The following is a 24,947-nucleotide window of genomic DNA, read 5'->3' as shown; positions in this document are numbered from 1 at the left end:
TGCTGTGAAACAATGACTCCTAAAAATGGCTTCATAGCTGGGCGGTGGTGGCGCACGCTATTTCCAGCACTTGGGAGGCAGAGGCAGGCGGATTTCTGAGTTCGAGGCCAGCCTGGTCTACAGAGTGAGTTCCAGGACAGCCAGGGCTACACAGAGAAACCCTGTCTCAAATAAATAAATAAATAAATAAATAAATAAATAAATAAATAAATATTTAAAAAAATGGCTTCATAAACAAAACCAGAACAATGGCAATACCAACAGACATGCTAAAGAGGAAGAAGGAACTATTCACTGGGTCCCACCTCTAAACAACTGATGACTCCTGGGAGAGGAAGCATTAGCCTTCCCCAGGGATGAGTCTCCTTATTGGTTATCCAATACAAAGAGGTCAGCCATGCAACCAGTTATATACAAACAAAAGTGGACTTACCAAGTTATATTTATATATTTGTGCACATCTGTGTATATATAAATTTTATTTATTTATATGCTATTATATATGTTCCTATATATATGCTCTATCTAGCTATATATATGTGTGTGTATGCATGTATATAAATTTTTATTGATCTATAGCTATTTTATATATATATATACATACATACATATATATGCTATTATATATATGCTCTGTATCTTTATAAAAAAAAAAAAAAAGGCCAGCTGAGACTAAGAAAGTGAATTGGGCTAGCAGAGTGAAAAGTGAAAAGAGAAGGCAGTTGGTGCAGAGACAGCTCAGCTGAGCAGAGAGGCCAGAACAGTTGTTATCGTTTGGAGTTGCTAGCTCTGGGAAAACTGGGAGAAGGACTGTTTAAGCAGACTGAGGGAAGAATGGCTGGGAGAAACATTTGAAGGGGCTGGCCTGAAAACTGGGAGGAAGGTTGGCAGGGAGTCAAGAGAACTAATTACTGTTCTAAAATAGCTAGTCATTTTACAGCACACTCCATCCAACAGTTGCTTTGCATATGGACAATATACTTTCAGATCTGTCTATTATGCTACTGACAATCTGCATGAAACATATTGACTCCGATAAATCATCTTAGAACAAAGAAAATGAATTTAAACAATAATTTTGATTTTGACTTGATGATTACTATTAACTATTGTCTTCCATAATATTCAAACTCTATTATATGTTCTAGATCGAGGACTTCTAAAAGTTCATTGCTAAGCTTCTTTGATGCAACATTTTCTTCATATTAAAGTGAAAGAAGATTCCCTTTAACTCCAAACTTACTAATCAAAAACCAACACTGTCATTACAAAGACAAATAACAGAACTATGTCCTGGATTTCCTAATTGGTGAAAATCTACAAATTAAGAGAATTAAACAAGAAATTAATTAATTTTAATAAAAATGAAAAAGCAAAAATCCACCTAAAGGTCCAAGTCCACTGAACTTTTTTAAGGTCAGCCATAACCCAGTTATTAACTCTCAGGCTAATAATGAAAATTCTTTCCCCCATCCAAAGGTCATTTGTACTGAAAAGTGACCAATTAGGCTTTGATATTAAATGCACCATAAGCAAACAGGAAGCATGCAGGGAGAATACAGTGGCACACCAATTTAGTCCTAGCATAAGAGGCACAGGCAAGCAGATATCTCTTGACGGTTTTTTTTTTTTTTTTTTTGGTTTTTCGAGACAGGGTTTCTCTGTGTAGCCGTGGCTGTCCTGGAACTCACAAATCCTCCTGCCTCTGCCCCCCAAGTGCTGGGATTAAAGGTGTGCGCCACCACTGCCTGGCAAGTTTTAAGCCAACCTGGTCTACTAAGCTAGGCAGGGATACAAAGGGAGACTCTGATTTGAAACAAAAACAAAACAAAAAACTTGTAAGCAACCATAATGATACATAACACTCAGGCAAAAACAAGAGGTTGCCTCAACTTAAGAGGGTAGCTGAGTCTACACAGCCAAGTATAGAGGCCCATGCCTTCTAAGGCTACATAGTATTTGCCTGTCTCAAAAATATAAAAGTAAAAAGCTACAGAATGGCTGTTTTAAATTATGTGCTATCCAATTTATGTACCAATATGTGTATAATAGGAGAATTAGATGATATATATAAGGCAAAACAACTCACATTTTAATTTCATTACAATAGAATATACTCAGAAATATACTGGAAAATAAAGTCAAACAGGTTTAAAGGCCTATGTTGTCAAAGGAAATGTAAACTTACCCGATTCTCATCATAAATAATTTGGACAATACTACGATGTTTTTGTTCCACAGGAGGAGGGGATACAGGCTTCTCCGGCTCAGGGGGCTTAGCTGCTTCTTCTTCTAGCTGTTGCTAAGAGATCCAGAAAAAAAACTGTTAGACATATGCTGCAGAGAACTAATCACTAATCAGAGAGAACACAGGTGACTGCACTTCTTGTTGCTTCTACAGGATAAGCATTTACTCTACAAGGGTCTCAAGGATCTAAGAGCTCAAAGGAAAATAACCAAGTCCATTTTAATAACTAAACATCACAAATCATACTAAGATAGACAGACGTAAAACCAAAAGAGGAAACGTTGAATATTTCAATTTTGATAAAGAGGAACATTAAAGAGAAATTAAGTTTTGTTTTTGTTTTTTTTGGTTTTTCAAGACAGGGTTTTTCTGTGTAGTCCTGGCTGTCCTGGAACTCACTCTTTAGACCAGGCTGGCCTCGAACTCAGAAATCCACCTGCCTCTGCCTCCCAAGTGCTGGGAATAACGGTGTGCGCCACCACCGCCCAGCAGAGAAATTAAGTTTAAGGAAAGAACATTATTATACCTCCATCAGAATAACCTTTGACAACATTAGGGAAAGTTACATGTTACAGATACATGGTATTTGTGAAGGTGTCTTATGATTAGTACAGTAAAAAAGTATTAGAGTACGAATCCCTAGCTCAGAGTAGTACCATGTGGAAACCCAACCTTTCTATCCATTGAATACTGCTCTTGTCAAGAGACACTCAACAACTGGCATATGAATTATAAAGCAGAAGGCTATCTATTAGGTTATGTTAGTCTGTCTAGGTTTGAGCCTGAAGGCATGATGATAATTTAGCTCACTCATATATGAAGTAGGGGTAACAATACTATTTATCATATAGGTTTTTTTTACAAGAATTAAATGATCTGTAGATAGTATACACTATAATTCTAAAAGCACAGTAAATATTATCTATTGCTGTAAACAGGAGTTTATCTGCCTTTATTGCTTTTATTTTCCAACCTAAAACCTAGTAAATGTTCAACAAATAGACACAGAGATGATTAGGTAGAAATAAAGTCTAATATATGCGAGAGGAAAAAAATGATCTATATCATCAAGGAAGACCAACAGTGAGGTCCTGTCAGTTAATCCACACCCAACAGGGACTATGGTGGTACATAAGGGGGAGTGAGAAGTGCGACACAACACAGAAATAAGAAATGAGAGCTGGATACCTCAGTTGGCAAACTGTTTGCCTTGCATGCACAAGGACCCAGAGTTCACAGATCCCCAAACACATAGAAAAGGAGCTAAACTTGATAGCACATGCTTGTAGTCCCATCCTAAGAAGGCAGACACAGGTAGAAGCCTGGCATAATCAGGGTGTTTCAGACCAGTGAGAGACCCTGTCATCAAAACTAAGGTTGATAGCACCTAAAGAACAATACTCGAGGCTGTCCTCTGGCCACATGAACACACAAGCCTTCATGTACACAGTCCATCATGCACACAGCTCATCACACACATGGTTCACCATGTACAACTGAGGTTGTTCTCTAGGCTCCACATGCACACACTATCATGTATGCATAAACATGCACATGCAAAGATGAATGTGAGGAATACTCGCAGCAATCCCATGCATGAGTATTATTCACTATGAAAGAAAAGGAAATGGGAACTGGAAAGGCGAGCAGCATGGGGAAGAAACAAATGGCATGAAATAAAACAAAAAAAAGGAAGTAAATAGAAAGTATTATAAAGAATACAATTGGGCTGGAGAGATGGCTCAGCGGTTAAGCACACTGACTGCTCTTCCAGAGGTCCTGAGTTCAAATCCCAACAACCACATGGTGGCTCACAACCATCCATAATGAGATTGGATGCCCTATTCTGGTGTGTCCAAAGACAGCTACAATGTACTCATAATAAAATAAATAAATAAATCTTTAAAAAAAATACAATTATACCCACCAAAATGATGGGAAAACTTACTTCTAAAAGAACTATAATTGTACTTCTAAAAAATTCCTGAGGATTATGGGGGGGGGGTCTAGGAGGAGTAGAGGGAGGGGAATCTGAAAACCAAAAATGAATTAAAACAAACAAGAAAAACACTGGAATCACCAGTAGGAAAAACAAACTTCAAAGGTAAACACACACATACACAAATAGCTTCACTAGATCAAGCTATTTAACTAATGTTTAAATTCTGCCACAAGCTCATTAACAAAATAATTACAATGTTTAACTATTTCAGAGTTTAGAAATGATACATACAACGTGGTCAGATCTTACCAAAATAGGAAAGGACTGATAAGAAAGACATAGTAGTGTCTAACAAGGTAGTGTGGTAGGTAAAAGCACTTGCCTGAAGACCTGAGCACTATGCACAAAACCGATTAATGGTGGTTTGAATATGCTTGGCCCAAGGAAAGGCACTATTAGAAGGTGTGGCCTTGTTGAAGGTGTGCTTGTTGAAGGTGTGGCCTTGTTGGAGGAAGTTTGTCACTGGGGATGGGCTTTGAGACCCTCCACCTAGTTGCCTGAAGACAGTCAGCTCACAGCTCAGTTCCTCCAGCTCCATGCCTTCCTGGAATCTGCCATACTCCTCCTGCCTTGATGATAATGGACTCAGCCTCTGAACCAGTAAGCCAGCTCTAATTAAATGTTGTCCTTTATAAGAGATGCTTTGATCATGGTGTCTCTTCATAGCAATGAAGAGAAGATAGAAGTTGGTACCAGGGACTGGGGTATTGCTGATAGATATTGCCTGACCATGTTTTTGTTTGGAAGAATGTAGATTTGAGGACTCTGGATTTGGAAAACCATGAAAAGCTTAAAGTGAGGCTTAATGGGCCATACTAGTAGGAATACGAAAAACAGTGCTACTGAGGGTGATTTGAACTATGTAGGCCTGCTGCCCAAGGGGTTTCAATGGTGGAGAATTTTAGTATGTGGCCTTAGAGACAGTTCGTATGATGTTTTGGTGATGAGCATAAACTGCTTTTTGCCAATGTCCAAAGAGTCTGCCTGAAGCTAAGGTGAAGAGATTCAGATTAACTGTTTTGACAAAGGAAGTCTCAAAACAGCCTGGAATAAATTCTGTTGTATAGTTACTAAAGTTCACTCTTCTGAATAGTGTTTTAATGAAAAGGAACAAGCTGGGAAAGAAAAAATATAAAATGTATGGCTCAAGTAATAAAGGGACACCAGGAGGTAGGAGTGGTGAATTTGAGGCAATATCCCACCTAGCTAAAGTTAGGACCACAAAGTGTAGTACAAGCCTTTATTCCTAGGAGATAGAGGTAAGGAGATCTCTGAGCTCAAGGCCAATCTGGTACAAAACAAATTCCTTCCAGGTAAAGAAAAGCTTAGGCCCAGGAGTGGTGATATACACCTTTAAGCCTGGAATTCAAGAGACAGAACCAAGCAAATCTCTGAGTTCAAGGTCAGTCTACAGAGCAAGTTTCAGGACAGCCAAGCTTAGGCAGTAAAGGAAACCACTGGAAAACAGAAAGCTAGTGATACTGTAATGTAATAAAGGGGCCATGTTCCAGCCCAGAAAGCAGGAGAACTTGGCAGCTTTGGCCATTTGGCTCTGGCTTTAGTGTCAAGAGGACTACTGGGACAATTGATGCTGGTTAGCTGAAGCTAGGAAATTACTGCTGATTAAGAAGAAACCTGCATCACTGAGGTGAAATCTTCTGGGAAGTATTTTCACAGCACAAAGAAGCTGTGTTCCAGAGATAGCCAAGGTTGTACCTTGTGCTGCACCTGGACTTGGTAATGTATAAGGGCCACACAGGTAGTAATGGTTTTGAAGGCATGAAGGGGTCATGGAGAACAGCCCAGGCTTGGCACATTGAGAGGTCAGGGAAGACCACTGGTGAAGGTGTAGCCTCAACTGCAGTTGAAGGCCCAAGACTGAAGGGGTCATGCAAAGAAGCTGAGACTTGGCACCATGAAGACAGGCTATGAGAGGCTATTGGTGAAGCCGAGTTGCAGCAGAAGATCCAGCAATGGGAACCCTAACTAAGACACCATGTAAAGGCAGAAGTAGAGAATCAAGTCTATCCTGTAACTTCCAAGCCCACTGAGGCATTGGTACACCCATGCACACACACACAATATTTTTTAAAGAAAGGAACAGTATGGAATAGGTAGGTGCAGTGGTTCAACCCTCTAATTCAACCACTCGAGAAAGGCAGGAAGATTACATTGAGTTCCAAGTTAGTTTAAGGCAGTGGTTCTTGGTGGACGATGAATAACCTTTTCAAAGGGGTCGCATATCAGATATTGTGCATATCAGATATTTGCATTACAGTTCAAAACAACACCAAAATGACAGTTATGAAGTAACAACAAAAATAATTTTATGATTGGGGTTCAACCCAACATGAGGAACTGTATTAAAGAGTACAGCATTAGGAAGGTTGAGAGCCACTGGTCTAAGGAATCGGGGTTCAAAGCTATTCTGAGTTATATACATGACCTTGTCTCAATAAAAAAATATATATATTATAACTTATTGCTTTCACAAATTTAAATCCCCAAGTAAATACTTTTGAATTAAACTAGCAATTTCTTTAAAAAAAAAATAGATAGTGTGGCACAAATAAAGCCAAACTTAAGAGAATAAAAGGAGAAAAACAACAGGACTAACAAACAAATGTAAAACAAGCATTTCTTTGTCAATAAAACTCGACTCCTTTTTATTATTAAAATATTTGCAGCCAGGCATAATGGCCCACAGCACAAATTCCAATAGTGAGAAGGCTAAGACAAAGATACCAGGAGGGTGAGGCCTGCCTGGGATACCAAGGAAGAGTCTGAGAAATAAGAAGAAAATGACCTTTCTGTGTTAGGAAAATACAAGATTTTGTAACCTGATAAAAGATTTCTATAAAAACTTAGAATAAAATCAGTAATAGCTAGGCATGATGGCACACATCTTTAATCCCAGCACAAGGGAGGTAGAGGCTAGCGGATCTCTGAGTTCATGGCCAACCTAGTTTACAAAGAGTCCCTGACAGCCAGGGCTACACAGAGAAGCCCTGTCTCAAAAAGCCAAAATAAAAAATCAGTAATAAAATAAAAACATTATTTTAAAAGCATAAAGCAATAGAAAAACACGAATAAAAACTTTTTGATGTTTATTTGTATGTATATCTGTCTGCTCTGCTCACATAAAGCACAATGGAGGTGAGAGGACAACTTGCAGAAGTCAGCTTTTTGGAGAGAAGGGGTGGAAAGGCTAGAAACAGGGTTTCTTTGTGCAGCCCTGGTTGTCCTGGAACTACTGCTGTAGACCACGCTGGCCTTGAACTCCCACAGCCTCTGACTCCCAGGTGCTAGGATTACAGGCTGGGTCACAGCCACCATTGGCAACGAAACTTAAACTCAGGTTGTCAGTCAGTGTAGAAGGAAAATTCATTTACCACTGAGTCATCTTGCCGGCAAAAACTTTTCTGTAAACTATGCATAAAACAAAAATACAATTTTTATCTTTACTTTGAGAATGGCACAAAGACTTGTTCACAGGATTAAACAATAATGTAAGAAACAGTTTAAGATATTATTGTAAATTGCCTTACTCATATATACCCCAAAATAAATTCTTTTCATCATAAAACAGAATTATGTTCATAAATAGTTAGGATCAAAAGAGTTTTTTGGTTTTGTTTTGGTTTGTTTTTTTAGAGACAGGGTTTGTCTATATAGCCTGGGCTGTCCTGGACTCTCTTTGTAAACTAGTCTGGCCTCAAACTCAGAGATCCGCCTGCCTCTACCTCCCAAGCACTGGGATTAAAGGCGTGCGCCACCACTGCCCAGCGAAGATCAAAAGTATTAAAACAATAAAATTTATTTAAGAAAAAATACTAAATTTTGTGATTTCCAATTAGGTAAAGTTCTTAGCTAAAACAACAAAACTACAAATGATTTTAAAAGTCAATGAATTATACCAACAAAATTATAAGACTTTGATATATCAAAGCATATTACTAGCAAAAAGAAAAGTCAAAACTCAGAATGAGAAGATAAGTACAAGTATACACAGACACAACAAAACTGTTAGAACTCAACAAAAGATAGGAATAGACATTTATCTAAAAAATATCCATATATCGTCATTAAACACATGCAAAGACACTTAACAGTATATCATTAAGGAGAATACTTAAGGAAATGCAAACTAAAATCACAGCATGACACTAGCTCATGTCTTCTAAGACAGATATTAAAAAAAGAAAGTAAAGTCAAATGTGGTATTGCATGCTTGTAACCTTAATACAATAACACTCTATAATCTGAGGAGGGAGAATTCAGAGCTCAATGCCAGGCAGGCTGTGCTACATAGAGAAAACCATTCTATCACCTATGTCATACAGGGAGCAGAGAAGAGGAGGGACACAACTAATGCTGACAAAGAAATAGTACAAGTAAAAGCCTCATCTGGTACCCATCACCCACATGAAGAAGTCCATGACCACCAATAACTCCAGTAATCTGACACTTGTTTGGCTTCTCAAGGCATATACATAAATAAAAAATCTTTAAACACAGATACAAACCAAATGTCTATTAATGAATAGATGAATATAGAATGTGCTATGATTCTACAACAAAATCAATTTAGTCAATAACAATTTTAAAATATTGATGTAAATATAACATAGGCAATTCTTGAAAATATGTCATAGGATTCTACCTAACTAGGTAATTCACAGAGACAATAACAAGTGGATTCCAAAACAAAACAAACAAACAAAAACAAGTGGATTCCAGAAGATAGGAAGTGGTAGAACGGAGACTAAGTATTAATGAATTCGGGTTTCTTTTAAAACAGTGGTGATAACTTGCAAAAGTTTATTAATATATTACAAGTATTTAACTGTACACTTTTAAAGAATAAATACTGTGGTGTGAACTACATTTCAATTTTAAAAGGTGCTTCACTGATTCAGTTTTGGCAGAATGAATCTATAGTACTAGTGGCTCAGGAAGTGACATGGGATCATTTGAATCTTAAGTTTAGTATCAACCTAAGCAACATATTCAGTGAGCACTTATCTCAAAAACTAAATAAAGTGCAACTACCTCTTCAAATGAAACTATTGAAAATAGCCGGGCGGTGATGGCGCACGCCTTTAATCCCAGCACTTGGGAGGCAGAGGTAGGCGGATTTCTGAGTTTGAGAGTTCAAGGCTAGCCTGGTCTACAGAGTGAGCTTCAGGACAGCCAGGGCTACACAGAGAAACCCTGTCTCGAAAAACCAAAAAAATGAAAATAATGAAATGATATGCTAGAAAATTTTAACTGTAGAAAAACAAAATGAGACTACCTATACATAAGGAATATAATAAGCCATAACATAAAAATAAGTTCAGTCTCATCTCTAATCAAGACAATGCAAAGTAATTAAAACCACAGTAAAAACTACTTTACATCCAAATGTGTTTTTTTTTAAAAAAAAAAGCCCATTATGTAAAGACTAGGATATTCACAAACTGATAAGCAAACATGCTGCTATATAAAGTTATCATTTTAGCAACACCATATAGCAGTGGTTCTCAACCTGTGTGTCACAACCACTTTAGGAGGTAAACAACCTTTTCAAAGGGCATAGGGATCACCTAAGACCAACAGAAAATACAGATCTTTACATTATGATTTACAACAGTAGCAAAATTACAGTCGTGAGGTAGCAACAAAAAATAATGTTCTGGTTGGGGTCACCACATGAGGAACTGTACTGAAGGGTCACAGCATTAAGAAGGTATGGTACTCCTGCCGTACCATATCATATCCCATCTTACAGGACAGTACAGTATAGTCCAGCAGGAGAAGTGAAGGAATGAAACTACAGAAACAACCAGCAGTAAATAGTAAGCAGAACATAGGCAAACAGAAGGCTTTCATAGCATCTTCTAGAAACACAGACTATGCTAATCAAGGAGTGCCACACTTACTTGTTTCTTTTTCAATTTAAGGATCTGCTGCTCTACTTTTGCAATCTCTCGATCCACCCGATCCATACTCTGTATTAACTCTTCCTTCGAAAGCTTTGACGGTGAAGCATTTTGATCATCTCCGCATGGTTGCCCAGCCAACGGAGAGGATGGAGCTTCATGTTTGCCTCCAAATGCTGAATCCTTTAGAAGAAAAACCATAAAACAATTTGTTTCTCACTAACAGCCAATGTTAGAGTCAAGAGTGTCCTAACAGAAAACATAAACTTTAAAACACAGCAGTCTCTCTGTCCCTGTCTCTCTCAGCACACAAACAGCCTTTACTGGTTGCAATGATAAATGAAGACAAGGAACATGCTGAGTACTACTCCTGGAGTGACATAAACAGACACCATCCCTGTCCTTCAACAGCAGTATGCATAGTCAATTTCATATTCACACATATTTGCAAATATATATGAAGCAATACACATACATGTTTATACTGTTTTTTAAGATTCTCACTCTCACTGGCTCGATGTACGCTTGTGTGTGTGTGTGTGTGTGTGTGTGTGTGTATGCACACACGTGCGTGGTAATCAGTACATGCTACTAAGCTTACAGCCTTGTATTGGAACAGCGTAACAACTATTTAGAATAAGAATTAGATTTCCTTTTTGGGGAAAGGGGATATGTATATGTGTCTTCATTTTTAATTATATACTTAAGAGTTTATTTTTAAAAATACAAAGATAGGAAGGATACAAAAGAAGAAGAGAACCAGGTAAATGGAGCATGAAATACAGGAGGGAGTTAGGGATTCTTCATTTTCTTTCCCTCCCCCACCCCCATTAAACTTGTTTTTAATGGGCCTCAAAATTCCGTGAGAGACTTTTGGTCAAGTTGTTTTCATTAAAAATTACTGATTTTGAAAACTAATAACTTAAAACTGCCACACACAAAAAAATGGTCCACAAAACATTCTTTCCTTCTGAAGGTTTTACTATGCATTGTTATCATTAACTAGTCTTTTACTATTGAACTTAAATGGCCAATTGAGACAAACAGTTCTGAGACCGTTTTTCCACCACTGAGTAAGACTGAGGTGGCAGGTGTTAGGGATAATATTCATTTAGCCTTCTGGGATTTCTGGGCAGACTTGGTGACTTTGCTGGCTCCAGCAGCCTTCTTGTCCACAGCTTTGACACCCACAGCAAGACGATCAAGTGGAGGATAGTCAGAGAAGCTCTCCATACACGTGGGCTTGCCAGGGACCGTATCAATGAATGGCTGCATTACCAGATTTCAAGAATTTGGGGCCATCTTCCAGCTTCTTACCAGAACGACGATCGATCTTTTCTTTAAGCTCAGCAAACTTGCATGCTATGTGGGCTGTGTGACAATCCAGAACAGGAGCATAGCCAGCACTAATTTAGCCTGGATGGTTCAGGATAATCACCTGAGCAGTGAAGCCAGTTGCTTCCATTGGTGGGTCATTTTTGCTGTCACCAGCATCATTGCCATGTCTTTGATGGACACATTTTTTTCATTGAAGCCCACATTGTCCCCAGGAAGAGCTTCACTCAAAGCTTCATGGTGCACTTCAACAGACTTGACTTCAGTTGTTACACTGACTGGAGCAAAGGTAACCACCACCATGCCAGGTTTGGGATTCTTCATTTTCATTTCAACAGGAGACATGACCTAAGGTTACTCAGGTTTTTACTAGCATGTTTTCTCAACTATAAAATGACAATAACTCATGTTCAATGATTAGCATGCCACATTTTAATGAATGAGTTTTAAGATCCCCTTTCTACAGCTATAAATTATATGTGGGATAATTTACTGTCAGAATACACTACTTTTAAATTCCGTTCCTTTTATTGCAGCAAAGTCTTTCTTACAAACATTGTAATACTGCTATCCCACATATGTGGTACATCTCAAAACTCACCTCATTACTAGCTTACCACAAAGAGCTTGTACCCACTCAATATATGATCCCAACAGTTTACATAAAACAAAAAAGTACAATAATACCCATTTATCTTTCATGTAGGTTCACTGGTTGGTTGGTTTGTTTTTGTTTGTTTGTTTTTATGCTTGCTTTCTTGTTATACACACACAGTTTTGTTTCATTTCTGGCTAACTACCTGAAAATAAATTAGATATGTTTCCTGACTTTTAAATTAGTTTTTAAAGTATAAAACCTCAAAGTATGTGTGGGTCATGACCCCAATGGGCTTGTGTGATTAAACTGAGGGGCATAAAAACTTTGTTAATAATGAAAGGTAACTGAGTGAGCAATAACTAAAAAAGGTTAATCAGCCTAGTTTCTGGCAATACTTGCCATATTGCATCTCACAGTATTACTCCAGCTGCTTTCTGGACATACACGTACACTCTGCCATCCTATAAAATGTTGACTAAAACGCCCAGGCTTAGGTATTTTAGGTACTATATACTGAGGCTGGTAAATGGTAAATAAATCATTTGCTATGCAAAAGTGAGGACAGAAATTCAGATCACCAGTACATATTTACAATAGCCAAGCAGATGAGGTAGACTACCTATAACCACAATGTTTAGAAAGCAGAGACAGGCCCAGAATAAACAGGCTAGGTAAACTAGCTGAATGAATAAGTAAAGATCCCACCTCCATAAATAAAGTGAAGAGCTATCAAGAAAGGCACCCAACACTAGCCTCTGGCCTCACAGCACATGCGCACTCATACATGAAGTTGTCAAACATGCAAATATGCATACATGGATGCACATACTCCATACACACACTTTAAAAAACAGGCTACTGTGTAAGTTCCAACATTTTTACTATACAGTTTTCTGATCAAATAGAAATAAACTGGTTTACTTATGGAAATAAAAACTAAATATCTTCATATTATCATTACTTAAGACTGATAAAATGTTTAGTTTCAGATATTACTGGGTGAGTTGTTGACCTGAGCTTCAGAAGAAGTGATTAACTAAGGCCAACCATGATGGCTCCTGCCTCTAATCCTAGCAATAGGGAGGTAATAGTGAGAGGATTAGGAGTTCAAGGCCAGTCTTGATTAAAAAGCAAATCTTAGGTCTGCCTGGGCTGTGAGCTCTTATCTTTGAAAGAAAAGGGAAGTCACTAAATAGTTACTTGGGATTAATTCAAATTTTCCAACAATTTTTGAAGTAGCCCTAGACATACTTCTGAAAAACACTAGATTATCAAGTATACAACAAAGATTTACTTCTTTGTATAAAAATAAACAAGTAGCAGTATGTAGCAGGATACTTATTCTGCTACATTGTATTCACAGTGGAACTTGGGTGATTAGGCAGTAGAAGAGGAGGTGGAGCTGGGAGGAGAAGAAGAGAAGAAGGGGAGAACAAGAAGGAGGCTATCAGCCATGGAGAACCACAGATTGGTCAAAAGCTGTCCTGGGCAAGGTGGTGGTGGCGCACGCCTTTAATCCCAGCACTCTGGAGGCAGAGGCAGGTGGATTTGTGAGTTCCAGGACAGCCAGGGCTATACATAGAAACTCTATCTCGAAACCCTCCCCCCACCCCACCCCCAAAAAAAACCTGTCCTGGATAGCAACTTCTATCAAAAAGTTAGATATTGGGTAACAACTCTAAATGTGTGGGCATCTTGTTGGACATCTTGATTTGCTTTAAGAGTCTCATTTCTACCAGGTACTGCAAGGATGGTAGATTTTGTTTTGTTTTGTTTTGTTTGGTTTTGTTTGGTTTTGTTTTGTTTTGTTTTTTGAGACAGGGTTTCTCTGTGTAGCCCTGGATGTCCTGGAACTCACTCTGTAGACCAGGCTGGCCTCGAACTCAGAAATCTGCCTGCCTCTGCCTCCCAAGTGCTGAGATTAAAGGCGAGCGCCACCACAGCCCAGCAAGGATGGCAGATATTGTCTGGGGTTCAGCCGAGCTTTGTGGATGCAGCGTGGGGGACTGGCAGAGCCATCCCCCATGATGGCATCTCATGGGTGCCAGGACCTGAGCATCTGGTAAGAGCTGAGGAGCAGCGGGAACATGGTGGCTGCCAAGGAACAAACCAGACCAGGCGCAGTTTTCTAAATATCACCCCTACAGCAGTGTGGTAGCTTACATCTGTAATCCTTGTACTTTGGAGGCAGAGGCAGAAGGATTATTATAAGAGAGCACCTTGGACTACAACATAGTAAGGAAGACAAGTTGAAAGGTAAGAGAGATAGCTCACCAAGTAAACGCACTTACTACCAAGCCTGACAACATACATTTAATTAACAGAATCCACATGATAGAAAAAGAGAACCAAAAATCACAAAAGCTGTTCACACACACAAACACGTGCACATATATACATACATACATGCACACACACATACACCCCAAATAATTTGGGCGCTGGAGAGAAAGGCTCAGTGGTTAAGAGGTCCTATTGCTTTTGCAGAGGATTCAAGTTGGGTTCTTGACACTCCTATCAGAAGGTTCACAGCACTGGGTAACTCCAGCTCCAGAGGATCTGAGTCCTGTTCTGGCTTCCTCAGCTATTGCACTCACATGCACATACACACACATAGATAATCACAATTTTTACTTAAAATGTTTAAAGAAAATAATATTAAGAAACCAATAATATATTTTAATAGAGGGTTATCAGGTAGAAATATAGCTCAGTGGTACATAAGGCGCCTCATATAAAAAAAAGAAAGAAAGAAAGGAAGGAAGGAAGGAAGGAAGGAAGGAAGAAAGAAAGAAAGAAAGAAAGAAAGAAAGAAAGAAAGAAAGAAAGGAAAGGTTAATGCCTACTGGAGAGTTTCTTAAATTGTTTTTTCTAAAATAAATATCCACTCATGCTAAACATCTGCTAATGTAAAGATTTAATGATATAAAACAGATAATCAAAACTATAACCATAGCAATATGACAAGAACACAACAGAAACAAACATTCACAAGAGAAGGTAATAACCACTAGCCAAAAATTATTGAATCTCAAAAAAAAAAATCTGTCATAAGTTAATACATTATTCAAAATGTCATAAAACATATATTAAGGAATATTATATAATATTATAATATATTATAAAATATATTAAAGTTAAATAAAAGTGACTTAGTAATAATTAATTATGCACTGTGTGCTGTACAGCCGGAAAGATTTCTCAGCAACACTGGCTGCTCTCTTCCAGAGGTCTTGAGTTCAAGTCCCAGCAACCACATCATGGCTCAAACCCTAATATGATCTGATGCCCTCTTCTGGCATGCAAGTATACATGTAAATAGAGCACTCATATACATAAAATAAATAAATCTTAAATAATAATAATAATGCATTGTGCACTTGAAAGTGGCTAAGATTTTAAGTGTTTATGACACAAAAAAATATCCTAAGTACATAAAGCGATGGATATGCCGGCCATGGTGGTGCACACCTTTAATTCCAGCACTTGGGAAACAGAGGCAGGCGGATCTCTGAAAGGCCAGCCTGGTCTACAGAGCAACTTCCAGAACAGCCAGTGTTAAAAAAAAAAAACACCCTGTTTTGAAAGCCCAAACACACCACACACACACACACACACACACCCCAAAAGAACATGAAAACCTAAATGATGGATATGCCAATTCTTTGATTTAATCATTCTATAATATACATGTATCAAAATATCACACTGTACACTGAACCATAGACAGCTTTAAGTTAACAACTAATGAGAACAGGAGGTTGTCATCCACCAATTATAAATTTACAGAATACTTTTTCCTTTGAAATCACTTTTTTCTTACTTTAAAAAAAAATAACCAGGGCTACACAGAGAAACCCTGTCTCAAAAAAAACAAACAAACAAAAAAGCAAAACAAAACAAAAAACAAAAAAATAAAAAAACAAAAACAGGGCCTCATGTATCCCAGACAGGCCAAGGAAAACCTATTTCCCAGGTGTGTACACAACACCATGCCTGGTTTATATAGTGGTGGGGAATCAAACCCAGATCTTAAGTGTGTGATAGTTATATAGCTCTAGAACCATTTCTTATATACAAATTATAATTTAAATTTATAATTATAATTTAAATTTATAATCTAAGTTAAATCTTAGATAAACCTTTATCCTACGAACCCTATGCATCCTATGTTAATAAATTAAAAGAGCCATTAAAAATCTGGCAAAAAAAAAAAAAAAAATCTGGCAAAATGGTGCCGTACTGGGAATTCAAAGGTAGGAGACTTTCTGTGAATCAACTTAATCTACATAGTGAGTTCCAGACCACCGGAGCTAAAAAGGGGAAAAATTTTCCAGAGAAACATGACACAAGACAGTAAGGGTGCTTGGCAAGACGCCTAATGCATTCAATCCTAGGACCCATGGTGTGAAGGAGAGAACTGAATCCTAAAAGCTGTCCTCTGACCTCCACATGCATACCCTTCCTGCCACCACACAAGATAAATGTGACAAAACTGAGTCTTCAGTATCTCTGACCACATTTTACAATACAGCAAACAATTCATGAGAATTATTGAACTCCTCAAAAGTAGGTACCACCAGTTTTGAAATCTGAAGCACTTAGTCTGTGGTTTGCAATTTTGCCTAACACCATATTTACTCCCATAGCACTAACCTTTTACAGGCTGCTAAAATGTTGGCTTTTCTTTTAGGCACTCTGCCTAAAATTGGTTACATAAACAATACAAACCTAAGCTTCACAGAGCAAGAAAACAAACATTTACCTTCTTAGCATCTGCAGACGACCTCAACCCTTCTGGCAGTGTGTGAACTAAAGGTAAAACCGCAGCACTAACACGCTGGAAATGGGCATCAGAAACTGGCTCCAGGCGTGGACGCTTGGACTCCAAGGAATCATGGTCCACCGGGGAGGGACCTGAGTGAAACTGTTCATATCCACTTCTTCTTTCTTGAGGCCTAATACATACAAAAAATAAAAAAAAGACAAAGCAAAAAATACCTGAAAATTGTTAAAGTGACATTTAAACCCTTGCTGATACCCCAGTTAGACCTCAGAGTGAATGAGGGCCACATTTACTTTCACTCTACCTACTCCAGAATAATATTCAGGCAGGCCCAACTCACTGCCCACACACAATACGTATCCCAGGATAGCTATGCAGGAGGCACCAAACATTTGTAGATGACAAAGTCGTGTTACAATGTCAAAAGGTTAGATACACCTGAATGTCACCTGAATACTATTAAAACTTCTAACAGAATGTCTCTTTGGGAGAAGAGGAAGACTTTAAAAAATCAAATATAGAAATGAAGATTAACAGAAGATTTTTATTTGTAAAACTGAGTTACAAAAAAGGATCCAAAAAGTCCATTTTAAAGGACTAAGATGTCACTTGCCATACAAGCACAAGGACCTGAGTTCAGATCACCAGAACTATATACAGCTGGACACTTGCCCACTCAAGTGTGAACATGCACACACAGGTTGGTTTTTTTTTAATATTTTTATTTTATGTGGATGAATGTTTGCCTGCACGTATATATGTGCATCATATGCATGCCTGGTGCCTAAAGATTTCAGAAGAGTGACTCAATCCCCAGAACTACAGTTAATAATAGCTGTGGGCCAGGAAATGGAAGCTGGAAACCAAACCTGGGTCCTCTGCAAGGGCAAGTGCTCCCCACCACTGAGCCACCTCTACAGCCTCATACACAGAACTGGTTTTTTTAATGTTTTAAGAGTCAAGATATCTTGTTTTAAAAATCAAGATAGTGTGGACCAAAAAGTAAGAGCAAGAAAGCCATGTAGTTGTGGCCCACGTCTTTAATTCCAGCACTCAGGAGGCAGAGGCAGGTGGATCTCTGTGAGTTCAAGGCCATCCTGGTCTCGAGGTCTACAGAATGAGTTCTAGGACAGCCAGGGCTAGAGAAACCCTATCTCAAAACAACAACAAAAAAGTAGAAAACCACTTTGTGTATACTTTTCAAAAGCATGCCTTTAAAGATTCTAAACACACTAAGGTGTAGGAATTTGCAAGCTCTATCAATGTTTAATATTTCCATCTGTTAGAGAACCATTATTTAAAATTTAATTAAATATTTAATATTGTTTAATATGAATTTTTAAAATTTACACTGGCTTATAACTCCCAGTCCTTTACTGCATGGCTTTCATTCTTTGTTTAGCTGATTCTATTGCCTACAAACTCTGTAAAAAGTTTTGGATGCTTAGTGATTTCATATCTAAAAATACCTGCCTGTTACTTTAAGGCTTAATCTTGTTTGGTATAATATTTTTGAATCTCAATTTCTTTTTCTCAGAACTTTAAGCTATTGTTTCATTATCTCCTGCCACTAGATTGAGCTCTACTCACGTCTAGAACCAGACACTGTTCCACCCTGAACAAACGGACCTGGATGTTTCCTGAATTCCTCCTAGTCTCTCAGTTCTCCTTGAATTATAATAATTTAACCAGGAGTGTGTCCCTCTATTCTCTCTTGCTCAGGGACACTGTGGCAGCCCTACTGTAGACCTTCTCTTTGGTGTGAAAATTGTTCCAGTGAGTTTTCTTGCCTATTTTTTGTTGAATGTCATGTGCTTGCTTGCTCTGGGCCAGAAACTGTGATGGGCATGGCTTTCTACACACTTTCTACCATCTGAGGGAACAAGAGAGAAATTCAGTCTTGTTTAACAACATTTGATGATGTCCTGTTCCACTGTGACAGACATGTAAAACACTCCTAGATAGCTTACTACTTTACAAACGGACCCATCATGAGTACCCTTCATGGAGCTGCTGGAGTAGCTCCCTTCATGGAGTAGCATAATGGAAATTATCAAAAAAAAAAAAAAAATCATTTACCATCACCTCATTTAAATCTGAGGATTTTAATGACTTCCTTTCCTTTTGAACACTGTTTCTTTGAGAGTAAAGTTAGGAAATAGAAAGTCAAGTCATTCAAAGTTCTTCTAATTCCTTCCCTGAATTTTTCAATTTTCTAGCAATAATTGTACACCTGTTTGTTTTTAATTCAAGATTTTTTTTAGCCCTTTTCTCCTTTTTAAATGTGATTGTATATTTGCTAAATGATTTAAAAAAGAAAAAGTAAACAACACAAAAGAGAAAGCTACCCCCATGTTGACAGACTAAGTGTTTTAGATTCTATTTGTTTAGTTAGTGTGTGTGCACAAGTGGCAGGACACATATGTATCACTGTGCACAGGTGGGTCTGAGGACAACCTCTGGGAGTCAGTCCTCTCCGTCTACTATGTGGGTTTTGGGATCCAACCCAGGCCATCTAGCTTTACAGCAGGCACCATTACCCTCTGAGGTATTTCACTGGGCAATCAGTAGAATATTGTTTAAATGTCCATTTTACCTACAGCAGGGGTTCTTAACCAAACCAATACTGTGACCCTTTAATACAGTTCTTCATGTTGTGCTACCGACAATCATAAAATTATTTTTGTTGCTACTTCATAACTGTAATTTTGCTACTGTTATGAATCATAATGTAAATATTTTTGAAGGTTTGCCAAAGGGGTCCCAAACCCACAGGTTGAGATCTACTGGCCTAAAGTAATATTCAAATACAATGTTATCTGTAGCAAGTGATTCTTAACACACACACATACACACCTAACCCTAAAATCCAAACACATACATAAGATATGCCAAATGTCAAAGCAATTGTAAAAGGCATCAAACATATTTCTTTAAAATTATATTACATGGATATAATTTTAAAAACATATTGAGAGTCTAAAGAAATGGTTTAATAGTTAAAAGCATTGGGTGCTCTTTCAGAAGACCCAAGTTTGATTTCAAGTACCCGATAGCAATTTACAGCCACATATAACCTTAATTCCAGGGAATCAAAGTCCTCTTCCAGCCTCCAAAGGCACTGCACACATACATATTTGAAACAAAACAAAACATGGTGTTCACCTAAAAACTTACAGACTAGCAGAAAGGAATAGAAAGCCCAAAATAAATCCAAACATACATGGTAAACTAATATTTTACAAGAGTAGCGAAAGATCATAACAGGGAAAAATAAGTTCTTTAAAGGTATCATGCTGGGAAAAGTGGATCTCTACACAGAAAAGAATGAAATAAGACACACAATACAGAAAAATCAACTGAAAATGAAGAAGATTACATATGAGGGCAGACAGAGAATACAGAGGGAGCAGGCATTCACCTTGGCAATGATTTTTTTTGCTAACATAACAAGATCTCAGGCCACAAATGCAAAAATAAATAACAGGGATTATATATCAAGTTCATAAGTTTCTGCAGAACAAATGAATAAAGTGAAACAGTAAACTAGAAAAATGTTTGCAAATATATATCTAATATGCAAAATTTATATAGAATTCAAATAACCCCAAAGAACAGTTAGTCATGTGGGGCTAAGAAAATGGCTCAGTCCATTACAGCTGCCACACAGACATAAGGACCTTAGTCAAGATCCCCAAGGACCATGTATGAAGCCAGAGCAAATTGCTGGAGTAGTTTCAGTGAGAGAAACCATCTCAAAACCTTAAACAGCTAGAGTTTCCACTTGAGACAAGAAGAATAGCTCCAGCAAAAGGGTAGAAAGAAAAAGGACCATTCATCAAAGAGTTGGTGACCTAAGACGTACTACCAGAATCACATAACTTCAAGTGGGCTTCAAGAAGTTTGCCCCTAAGGCACTCAAAGAAATCCAGAGTCTGCCATGAAAGAGGAAAGACTCTGGATGTGAGTAACTATGCCAGGCTCCCTAAAGGAATGAGGAATGTTCTATATTGTATACATGTACATTTTTCCAGAAAATACAATCCAAGTCTGGTTCCTAGAATCAACTTGGTAGTTTATATTGGTAGTTATTGTCTGTAGCTATAGCCCTGGGAGATCCAGAGTCCTCTTCTGAACTCTGTGGGCAGTGCATACATGTGGCAAAACACCTAAATAAAATATAAAACAAATAGCAGGAGATGGTGTTATACTCCTTTAATCCTATCCCTCAAGAGGCAGAGGCAGGTGGATCTGTAAATTCAAGGCCATCCTGCTCTATATATAGTGAGTTCCAGGCCAACCAGGACAACATAGTGACCCTGTCTCTACCCAGTCAATTAATTACATTAAAATTTAAAAGATTCCTATTATCCCATCAGATCCCATTACAGATGGTTGTGAGCCACCATGTAGTTGCTGGGAATGGAACTAAGGACCTCTGGAAGAGTAGTCAGTGCTCTTTACTGCTGAGCCATGTCTCTAGCCCTGGAGATTTCTCAACAAAGAAGATACAGACCTACTGCCTGACCCAGCCAGCCCACTCCTGGGCATAAACCCTAGAGAATCTATATTCTACAGTTCCATATGCATGTTCACTGAAGTTCTAGTCACAATAGCTAAAAAACGGAGCCAGCCCAAATGTCCATCATTTGATGAGTGGATAATGAAAATTTATATAACTGTGGAGAAAAATGTAAATATTAAAACTTGCAGAAAAACAGATCGAATTGGAAATTATATTGAGTGAGGTAACTGAGGGTCAGAAAGACAATCATTACATGTTTTCTATGTTTTCTTTCATATATGGATCATGGCCCTGACTCTTTTGTGTGTTTATCTGGAGTACATCAGAAACCTAAGAAATCAGAGAGAACACTGCTGTTACTGCTGAGGCAAGACAGTATCAAATAGGCTAAATGGGGAGTGAGAAGTATCAGCAAAGAGAGAGATGGGGATTAAAGAGGCAGGAGAATGGAAAGGAGGGGAGGTCAAACAAAGGATGTAAGAAAACCATACTGTTGGCTGTGGTGGCGCACGCCTTTAATCCCAGCACTTGGGAGACAGGCAGGCGGATTTCTGAGTTCAAGAGTTCGAGGCTAGCCTGGTCTACAGAGTGAGTTCCAGGACAGCCAGGGCTACACAGAGAAACCCTGTCTCAAAAAACAAAAAAAAAGAAAACCATACTGTGGCCATTTGAATGAAAATGAAAACGGTCCCCCAGAGGTTCAGAGGGAGTGGCACCATTGGGAGGTATGGCCTTGTTGGAGTAGGTGAGGCTTTGTTAGAAGAAAAGCATCACTAGAGGTTTTAGATGCTTGAGCCAGGGTCCCCCGTCCCCTCTCTTCCTGCTGCCTGCAGAAATGGATGTAGAACTCTCAGCTCCTTCTCCAGCACTATGTCTATTTGCATGCCACCATGCTTCTCACCATGAGGATAACAGGCTAAACCCCTGAACTAGAAGCCAGCCCCAATTAAATATTTTCCTTTAGAGATGGTTCGTGGTTAAGAGTCTGTTTTTCCAGAGATCCTGAGTTCAATTCCCAGCAACCACATGGTGGCTCACAACCATCTATCCTGGGATCTGATGGCAATCATATCTTTAAAAAAAGAAAAAAAGAAAGAAGGTGTCTCTTCACAGCAATAGAAACCATAACTAAAACACACACAGTAACCTATTAACAATTAACGAAGAGTCTAAAGGCCGTAGCCCTAAGACTAGACAATGCAGGTCCAAGAATGACCACTAAACAAAAATGCCAGTACCAAATGTACTTTTGTAGGAGTAGGCCAGGGAGGGTCCAGAGGCTACCAAAACAATACAGGGCTCTTGCCATTTCTATTGGCTACTCACCAGAACTAGCTGGTATGACCCTACTGCCACAGACACAATAAACCTTGGATACAAGATAGAGAAACCAAGTTGAAACTGGGCTGATTCATCTCTACTAGTCGGCAGTCGTTGTGACAGATGATGCAATGCAGGCAAACTATGAGGTGAAAACATTGACAGGCTAACCCAACTTCTATGTCAATCTATACTTTCAAACTATAATACCACTGCAAGATGTACTCACTGGTGAAATGGTTTCAGGACTGTTATAGAGCTAACAACTAAGAATAAAGGCCATAAGAGCCAGACAGAAGTTTAGGTAACATGGCACTGGTGTGGCCATCAGGAATAACTTAGTTCAAATGCAAACTATTATGTTCAAAGAACCATGAGTAACCAAAAGTTGATGATCACACAACTCATTATGGAACCAGTTCTGGAAAGAATCCACTTTTGTGTGATTCTCTATAAAATGTCCTTGGGACCAGGGGTGCATGCTTTCACCTATAATAAACTACATAGCATTTGTCAGCCACTCTGTACATCCTTAATCTCCTAGCTCCCCTCAACCCTCAATACGTAGACCACTGAACCTGGCCTCATCATCAAGGTCTTCCTAATTGGATTTGGCACTTGCTCGTAAGAGCAATTCCTTAAGAGGAATTCCATACCTAATACCATATATTTAGTTCAAACCCATGACCTGAAGGGTTTTAGACCCTTCAGGAGAACTTAAGGTGGCTACTTAGCTGAACTGATGATACAGCATCAAAACATCTCCTAAATTTCTATGTCTATACCCACAGACAAAGGCTTAAACATAGAATCTTTATTATGAATAAAGACAACTCAAAGATCCATGACTACACAAAATGTGAAGATAAAGATGAGACATTTACACCACCCTCTTAAGGCTTGGAGAACCCTACAGAAGATGGAAAGAATGCAATAGCCAGAGGATGGGAAAGAGGGTTACAAAATATCATATTCCAACAAGGTCATGGCAACCATAACTTACAGCAACACTATACACTGGCTCTGGGTCCACAGATGGGTCCTCCTAACAATCAGCTACTGTAGAAGGGGCAATGACTCATGGTAGTCTACCATATACTGTTGGTCTAAAAGCAACCATCAGATTCTGGGAGAGGGGGGAGGCATAGTAACTAGCTGCATACCCACTATTGAGCCAACCAGGCTCTAGTAGTTAGTCACACAGATATAAATAAAAAAGTATAAATAAAGGAAAGTGATTTGCAGTAAGGAGAGGGTCCTACAGAAATGGGAGAGAAACAGGAAAGAGGAGGGAGTGACTAGAATACACAGTGTGTATATATGAAATTGTGAAAGAACAAACTTTACTAAGAGACCAGCCATGGTGGCACTCTGAAGGCAGAGGCAGGCAGATCTCTGTGAATTAAGGCCAACCTGGTCTACATAGCAAGCTCCCAGGCAGCCAAAACTACAACTGAGGCCCTGCCTCAACACACACACAAAAAAAAATAGGGCTAGAGGCACAGCAGCGCAGATTAAGGTGACTGCCAACAACAAGTCTAACAACCTTAGTTGATTCCCCAAAATCCATAGCGTAAAAGAAGAAAAGTGACCCCTGTCGCCAAGTTGTCTTCTGATTTACAAATATGAACCATTATGATACATGACCCCAATATACATAAACAAAGTAAGACATGTAAGTTTTCATTAAAAACGTAACCTTAGAGTTTTTTAATGGAACAATAACAACAACAAAAGGCTGGAGAGATGGCTCAGCGGTTAAGGGAACAGACTGCTCCTCCAGAGGTCCTTAGTTCAATTCCCAGCAACCACATGGTAGCTCACAACCGTCTGTAATGGAATCTAATGCCCTCTTTCTGGTGTGTCTGAAGACAGCCACAGTGTACTCATATACATAAAATAAATCTTTAAAAAAAAAACAAAAAAAACTAGATGTTGCAGCCAACTTGTAATCTGCCAGCACATGGGAGATTGAAAAGGAGGATCTAGAGTTCAAAGAAAACCAATAAGAGCTCAAAACACAACTAAAATGCCAGATGTAGCTTTATTAGTAAAATATATATATGTATAATTCAATTAATCCTAAGTGTAAAAATAAAAGAAGTCCCATTACCTGTCAGAACCTGGGTGAAATTCTGAAAGCAAGGAGGGCCGTCTTCGAAGCTGCTGCTGCTGCTGCTGCTGCTGCTGCTGCTGCTGCTGCTGCTGC

The 24,947-nt window shown here is 38.6% G+C and overlaps 1 protein-coding gene across 25 annotated transcripts in view; it reads right to left on the bottom strand.

Moving 5' to 3' along the window:
* Positions 1-24,947, bottom strand: part of Ncor1 (nuclear receptor corepressor 1) — a 150,633-nt gene that overhangs the window by 102,950 nt on the left and 22,736 nt on the right. For 22 of the 25 annotated variants that reach the window (XM_028776610.1, XM_028776609.1, XM_028776632.1 and 19 more), the window contains 4 exons: positions 24,852-24,924; positions 16,873-17,065; positions 10,175-10,357; positions 2,189-2,302 (listed from right to left, as the gene is read on the bottom strand). In XM_028776610.1, coding sequence (XP_028632443.1) covers positions 2,189-2,302; positions 10,175-10,357; positions 16,873-17,065; positions 24,852-24,924 — 563 coding nt within the window. Of the gene's footprint in view, positions 1-2,188; positions 2,303-10,174; positions 10,358-16,872; positions 17,066-24,851 lie in introns of all 25 variants that reach the window. The other 3 variants (XM_028776613.1, XM_028776616.1, XM_028776611.1) reach the window with 2 other exon arrangements.

The sequence above is a fragment of the Grammomys surdaster genome, unplaced genomic scaffold (genome assembly GCF_004785775.1).
Source record: "Grammomys surdaster isolate TR1022 unplaced genomic scaffold, NIH_TR_1.0 270, whole genome shotgun sequence".
Taxonomy (NCBI): Eukaryota; Metazoa; Chordata; class Mammalia; order Rodentia; family Muridae; genus Grammomys; species Grammomys surdaster.
The sequence above is the reverse complement of the archived record's forward strand: the minus strand, read 5'-3'. Positions and strand labels throughout refer to the sequence as shown.